Genomic DNA, 7,922 nt, shown 5'->3' with positions numbered 1-7,922 from the left:
TAATGTGTGAACAAAGAAAAGTTCTATATTTATTTAGGTAATCATAGAGTAGTTAGGCATCCTAAGCAGCTTCCCCTAGGTCAGGGATGTAATTTGTACTCTTTGCCACTAACTTGGAACAGGGAAGTGATCTTTGTTACATTTTACTTAATCTGAAAAATATTATTATAATTTTGACAGGAAGATAAAGAAGTATAAAAATGAGGCAAGTGACTAAATTGAGGGATGATGTTATAACTTTTCAATACATAGGTATAAAAACCCAGTTTGAAGTTTCATGTAATTATCTTGTCTTATCCTTTGGTAATATTTGAATGAAAAGTGACTAACATGATTTTTGATAGTTACAATATGCATGTCCTAAAACTATACATGACTTCTTGGGAGAGAAAGTTTGAATCTTATAATAGCACACTTTAGGGACAGTGCAGACAGTTGATTTTACTATAATTATATTCCATCAAATATTTTTAAGATAATTCCTTGGAAATATTTTTATATAAGAATTTCTTGTAATAGGGTCTTAATACTGTAAAATTCAAAAAACCTTTTTAAGGTTTTATAATTACTTTTACTAAGGGTGTGCTTAACTAAATGTTATAATAACACTACTGTGGGATGCTATGGAATAGTTAAAAATAACTGGACTGACATGGAAAGATCTCCAAGATAACGCTGTTCAATGAAAAACAGCAAATTGCAGAACTTGACGCTCCGCTTGATGTTAAAAACTCACTTTGTGTTTGAAAATATATAGTAAAATGTCTGGAAGGATAAATAGCAAACCACTATCAATGATTACCTTGGAGGACAGTCAAAGGGAAACTAAAAAATTCTACATATTACCTTTTTTTTTGGTTGTAGATATTACAGTAAAATTTTGACATTTTCATTGTACTTGAAAAATGTAAAGGTCATATTACCAAGAACTCAGTGTGTTTGGGGGTATTTTTTAGTCGTATATACAATATTGTTAGATAATATTTAAACTCTTATCCCAAATGGATATCTAAAATGAAGCTCTACTTATATTAGAGAGCCTACTTATATTAGTAGACTCTAACCTGTCTAATTATGTGGACCTCAGTGTATATTGAGTACATTATTGACCCCTTAGTCGGCTAGACGTGTGCTGTTGTACTTCTGATTGTTTTTCCAGTAAAAGCAAGAGAATTGCTCTGGGCCAAGGATGTGTACCATTGTGCCAGCCTGGTTTAGCTGAGAGGTGCTTTGAAAAGGGTAAGGGAAGTCAGGATGCTTCTAGCTCCAGTTTTGCTGCCTCCATTTACCAACTTAAAGTGTGTTGGGAATAAAGCTCAAAGGACAATTATAAAATAGGCATGACTTTTATTTTATAATAAAACTACATCCTTTGGTTCATAGGTAAGGTCTCTGCAAGCTTGGCAGCAGACCGTGGACCAGCGTCTAAGTTCCTGGCATACCGATGCTCCTCCTGTATCAACTACTCTGGTGCCATCTGAACCTCCATTATTCCCCCACAGCCAGGAGCCCTCTTCTGATCAAAATTTGGACTGGTTTGTTGCTCCTGATGAAGCTCCTCAAAAGAAATCCTTACCGGAATTTCCAGACTCTGGTTTTCATTCCTCCCTAGCAGAAGAAGTTCACTGTTTGCAGGATTCTTTGGATTTTGAAAAAAGTTCCCGAGAAAGCACTGAAAGTTCGATAATAGGGAATTCTACTGACACAGTCAGGCATCGCAGAAAGTCAGGAATAGCGGACGTTAGCGAAGAACATGGTGAGTGGAGTAAGGAAAGCTCAAGCAGTGAGCAGGATAATAATCTGCTTGAACAGTATTTAACTTCAGTTCAACAGCTGGAAGACTCAGAGGAGAGGACAAATTTTGCTGAAGGGGCAGGAGATAGTACGCTTCACATAGCTCAATCCCCTGAAAAGTTAGATGCCTTGTCTGACAATGCTTCTGTAGATGGTACTCATGTCATATCTCCTGCTTTGCAAGATGAAACCAGCCAGACACCAGAGGATCGTAAATTAAATGCGGAAGTTGAAGGGCAGCAGTCAGAGTGTGATTCTGCATTTCAGGTATTGCATGTTGGTATTACTGTATAGCATGCCTGGGTGCTTTGGAAGCAGAATCCACTTAATTTTTCTTAGGAATATTTTCAGTTGCTTTTCTTTCTTTCTTTTTTTTTTTTTGAAGGGGAGTTTGAATATACCCTCACTTTTGTTATTATTTATATAGAATGTATATTCTTGTCTCATATTTTCCATATTCTAGATACTGAAGTCAATCTTCATATCGACTGGGTTAGCCTTTTTTACTTAGCTGTAATGTATCAAGCAATATTTATATTGGAAGCTATAGGCACTTTATTTCTTAACTGATTGCATCAGTAGTGTTTCTGCTTTTTTATGTATTCATTTGCTTTCAAAAATATATTAGAATATCTTAAATAAGATAGAAAAATTTACCTTAAAGATATAAATAAGAGAATTTGACTCCTCTGTGTGAGGAAATTGTGTGGTTAAGAATGCAGTTAGTTAAAATAAAGGTAAACAACATATGTGAGGATTGTGAAGTATTGAAATTTGCCAGCCTGCTTCGGGGAAGACCTTGTGTTTTAAGCCTTTTTTCCTCCCTTATGAGTCAAGGAAAACTTTTTTATAGACAAATAGGGGAAGAAGGTAAGATTATAGAATTTTTCAGTAGGGATGATTAAATTGTCTCATGGAAAACTTTAGTGTATATCATGTATCAGTTTTAACATATGAAGCCAAATGTTCCACCATAATTAAAATCAAGCTTATTTAAAGAGGCAATATAAGAATATTTCTCTCAGATAATGAAGAAAGCAAATACACTAGGCTTTATTCATTTGGAAAAATGTCATGACAAACATTTGTTATCTTTTCATTCAGTCCTTTTTTTTTACCTCACAGATAAGCATGTGTGTGCCAATATATTGCCAGAAATTCATGTCTGTTCATCTTGTATACTGCTTTATATTTGCATTTGTATTTCAGCAGAAGATCTGTGTCATTTAGTTCATGTTTGATTTCTGTGTCTTAATGAAGAACATTTAAAATGATACTAGTGGTAGAATATGGTGACTTTTTTTTAAGAACTATTTTCTATCTAAATCTCTGAAAAAGGTGCCACATTTGCAAGCCAGTTTAACAGTGAATAAAAAGAAATAAACCTCACTTATTTTTACTTGTTAAAAAGAATATATATCTGTAACTCTGGGAAGAAGTGATAATATTGTGTTTGAATATTACAAGTACATGTATATGCAAATCAAGGATGATTTTTTGGAAGCTTGGTATTTTAATCTTTGAGAATGTTCTAATACAATTAAACAGTTCATATCTGATTTTCCCCAATCTGTGGACATACAACTATTTGAAATGAAGGCAATACTTATTCTCTAAATTTAGGTGCTAGATACCTATTTATTCTGTGGCAGTCGTAGGTCCCCTTCTTTAAAGTTACATATAATAAAAACTTCTGATCCTTCAAGAATAAGTTCAGGGATCACATGTTATTCTTTGCTGATAGTTAGAAACATTTCTCCAGTATGGGTTAGATGTATTTTTCTCGGTTTGTACATATGTAGCACTCAGGTTAAGAAGACTTGAATTTCATTCTCAGAAATCCAAAATCTCTTGAAAAGGAATTATTTTCTATCTCTTATAAACTGAACAGCAGTCTTATGTTCAAAAGTATTTTTCCTAGTGAAGCTTGTGTAATGTTGAAAGCATGTTAAATAAAAATAGAATTTTTTGCTTTTTGAATAATGCTAATTATCTTTTATGAATGATTTTTAATTTCTTCTTAAATAGTCCCTATTTTTCTATTTTACAGTTAAGTGCCTCATTGCTGCCCATTGTTAGACAAAGAAAAATCAAATTGCACTGCACTGGTTCCAAAAATGCTGCTTCATGATTCATTAATTTCTCAATACAGCTCCTGAAATGTCCTGGTTTAGTATTGCTTAAGTAGGTTAAGGTTACTGCCGACATCTTGTCCCTCTTCTCTTTTTTTAAGAAATGGCAAAACACAGCTATAGTCATTTGAGCATGAGCATTTGTCAGTAAGATTTCCTTTTTTACCTTTCCTTTGTTTTTCTAGCATATAAATAGTATTTAGCATACTTTTATTTGAAAATTGACAGACTAGCCCAGCCAGTGTTCTCAGTGGTTGAGCATGGGCCTATGAACCAAGAGGTCACTGTGCGATTCCCAGTCAGGACACATGCCTGGGGTGCAGGCTCGATCCCTAGAAGGGGGTACACGGGAGGCAGCGAATCAATGATCTCTCTCATTGAAGTTTCTATCTCTCTCCCTCTCTTCTCTGAAATCAATAAAAATATATTTAAAATTGATATCATATGTGACTAATATCCTGCTCTTCATTATATTTAACTCCTCCTATTTAACCACAAGGGGGCAATTCAAGAATGAGTTATTAACAGTGAATTTTTTGCATTTCTCATGGTTCTAGGGGCCTCATATACAGTATGTAAATATATTTTGTGACATATTTATGCATTTCAATTCTCTATTATGTTTTGAAACTTTGCTATTTTTTCATATCACTTCATATTATTATTTTTTTAAACAACTTCTTAGTGATTTCTTCCTCAGTACTTCAACTGTCCTTTTTGTTCTTTTATTTTTCTCTTTCATGGAAGCCATGTTCTTTAGAAGCTAGTTTAGACCAAGTTAATGGCCTTTTAGGCTTCCTCCACGTGAATAGGAGTTCACTTTGTGAATAATAAGAATTATGTGTCATGGGGCGGGGTGGGTGAGCATCAGGATTTTAGAGATGCTTAGGTGTGTGTTGTCGGGAGGGGGGCACGGAGGAATGGCCAAAAAAAGGTTGGGAACCACTGATTTCACTTTACTAGTGTTTTGAAGTGCAAGAATATTAAGTAGCCCCCTACATTAACTTTACAGATTATCTTGAATGTAGATAGAATGAAAATAATGTAAATTAGAAAACTGGCATAGAGTTAATATATTTTAAATATTTAATAGGCTTACAATGTAATTTAAAATTATTTATTTAACTAAAATATTTGGTTTTTAATTCTATGGGCTGTTCATTGGTCTGACTAGAGAGGGAATGGGTCTAATAGAGTTTGGGAAGTTGACCTTTAACACGGTCTTTGTGTTTTTTCTTACAGGAGAAATTTAATTCAGCTGTGTTATTTTAGTTCCTATTAGTTCTCTTGATTTATGGAAAAGTCAATGCATTAAGTAGATACCTCTGCAGAAGCACAAAATCATACCATGTGAGAATTGGAAGGAACCTTAGAGATTATTCATCCTAATGTCTTTGGTAAAGATGAAATTAAGGCACAGAGAGGTTAAATAACTTGTGTGATGTTATAGCTAGTTAGTAGTAAATAAACTGAAAACTTAAAAATTGTGTTCCAAAGTTTATTATACACTATTAATCTTGATATTTAGTGAGTCAGTAAGAAAATCTCATGTATTTTCCATTCTCTTTGAAAGAGAACAAAAATTTCTGAGAGCTAGAACTCTACCCCTCAAGACAAGGTTTTTTTTTTAAAAAAAAAAAAAACCCACACATTTCATTCAGAACTCTGAGTGAATTTTCTCTAAGAAATTTAATTTGGTTAAAATGGTTTTTAAAGAGCAATAGTAGAAACAAAACGTTTTAAAGAATAGCTGAATCTTGGAGTCCATTTATTTGATGACAAGTATAACAAGTTTCTGAGACATATAAAATTTTCCAGTGAAATGCTGAGTTTGATTATATTTTGTCTTCAGTTTTATAGAACAACAGATGCTAAAGTTTTAACTCTCCTGGTGTGCAGAAAGCTCCAATTATAATAGTTGATCCATATCTCTTATAATAAAAGCATAATATGCTAATTAGACCAGATGTCCTTCTGGACATCCTTCTGGACAACCTTCCAGATGAAGCCAGGGCTGCAAGGGAAACTGGGGTCCTGGAGGGAAGCCAGGGTCCCGGGTGCAAGAGGAAAGCCAGTGCCAGCAGCCAGGGGAAGGAAGGCCTACACTTGCATGAATTTTGTGCATCAGGCCTCGAGTATGATATAATTTGGTTTTATAAGTTTAAGGCTCAGATGTTCATGTTTTAGGAAAACCTCATAATTATTTGTATAGAGGCAAATAATTATATTTTTGAATAATGAGGATTCCTTCTTTGAGTGTAGATTTTTCTTTTGTTTTGGATTATTTTAAATATACAAACACCATAATAGTGTATTTTTTGGTTTTCCCCTTAAGACAAGTCTAGTTCCATTTTTATAAATATATTTAAAAACAATGTGGACGTAAAAATTATACTATCTCCTTTGCTGCCTTTTTTGATGCAAATTCTTAGAATTGGATTTATAACAATAACATGACTTTTTTTTTCTGGAGATTTAAGACCTAGTAAAAAGTGAAGACATAAAATGTGTCTGATCAAGCCGAAACCGGTTTGGCTCAGTGAATAGAGCGTCGGCCTGGGGACTGAGGGGTCCCGGGTTCGATTCCGGACACGGGCATGTGCCTGGGTTGCGGGCACATCCCCAGTGGGGGATGTGCAGGAGGCAGCTGATCGATGTTTCTCTCTCCTCAATGTTTCTAACTCCCTCTCTCTTCCTTCCTCTCTGTAAAAAATCAATAAAAATATATTTTAAAAAAATGTGTCTGATCAATTTTCTGTTCATAAATTATATAAAAAGATTTTATTGTTTAATGTATATTTTTATTTTGCCATGCACTTTATTAAGAGGTATCTATTATATTGTAATGTTTTAACTTTTAAATATATATATGATCCCTCTCATTCATGAAGTAAAGCAGAGTCTAAAGAACATTGTAAACATTTTTAGTGATACTGCTTTTGCTGATCAAATCTATTGTGCCATATTAAAATTAAAAGTCAAATAAACAGCCCAGCCAGCGTGGCTCAGTGATTGATCATCGACTTCTGAACCAGGAGATCACAGTTCAATTTCTGGTCAGGCACATGCCCAGGTTGCAGGCTCGATCCTCAGTGTAGGGCATGCAGGAGGTATCCAATCAATGATCCTCATCATTGATGTTTCCATCTCTCGCACTCTCCCTTCCTCTCTGAAATCAATCAAAAGATAGATGATAGATAAATAGATAGATGATAGATTTTTATTTTAAGTCAAGTAAAGTAGACCTCAGTCTGGATAGAAATAATTGTCTTTTTTAAATGAGGTGATTTATTTGTGAATAGAAATCATACTAAATTTTAATTTCTTAATTCATTTTAGTGAATAGCTAGCAGGATTACCTCTGCAGTAGCTGTGTTCATTTTCTAATTAAATTTATTTGAGTGTTTTGTAATTTAATGTTGAAAATAATAATTTAAAAATACTTGGATTTTGGACTCTTTAGGTTTTAATTTTGTTGTAGAAATAGTAGATGAGTTGAAGGGGTTTGGTCTGTTTTTATGAAGGCTTCATATATTGTACTTATTTAATTTGTATTTGAGTCTCTAATTCTAAATAAAAAATTTGTACATTTGTTTGAGTGATTACCTGTTTATTATAATTAGTAATGGTTGTTATTCATTGTGCTTATAATTAATGAGCAATTAAAAATCAGAGCAAACTACAGAGAAGTCTACCAAAGAGAGTTCTGAGTAATGTTGTCGTGTAAGTGAATTTACAATAAAATAGTCCTACCCGTAAGAAAATGGATAATGGCCGAAACTGGTTTGGCTCAGTGGATAGAGCGTTGGCTTGCGGACTGAAAGGTCCCAGGTTCGATTCCGGTCAAGGGCATGTACCTGAGTTGCGGGCACATCCCCAGTAGGAGATGTGCAGGAGGCAGCTGATCGCTGTTTCTCTCTCATCGCTGTTTCTAACTCTCTATCTCTCTCCCTTCCTCTCTGTAAAAAATCAATAAAAATATATTTTAAAAAAAAG

At 34.0% G+C, this 7,922-nt stretch overlaps 1 protein-coding gene across 1 annotated transcript in view; it reads left to right on the top strand.

Annotated features, from left to right (window-relative positions):
• Window positions 1–4,189, top strand: part of CEP97 (centrosomal protein 97kDa) — a 23,738-nt gene extending 19,549 nt beyond the window's left edge. Inside the window, exons 11-12 of the mRNA XM_006772590.2 lie at window positions 865–872; window positions 1,384–4,189. Of these exons, the coding sequence (XP_006772653.1) occupies window positions 865–872; window positions 1,384–2,088 (713 nt within the window). The 3' untranslated portion in view covers window positions 2,089–4,189. The remainder of the gene's footprint in view (window positions 1–864; window positions 873–1,383) is intronic.
• The last annotated feature ends 3,733 nt before the right edge of the window (window positions 4,190–7,922 follow it).

Source organism: Myotis davidii, unplaced genomic scaffold (assembly GCF_000327345.1).
Source record: "Myotis davidii unplaced genomic scaffold, ASM32734v1 scaffold5, whole genome shotgun sequence".
NCBI classification, from domain to species: Eukaryota; Metazoa; Chordata; class Mammalia; order Chiroptera; family Vespertilionidae; genus Myotis; species Myotis davidii.
This window is presented reverse-complemented; position numbering and strand designations above follow the sequence as displayed.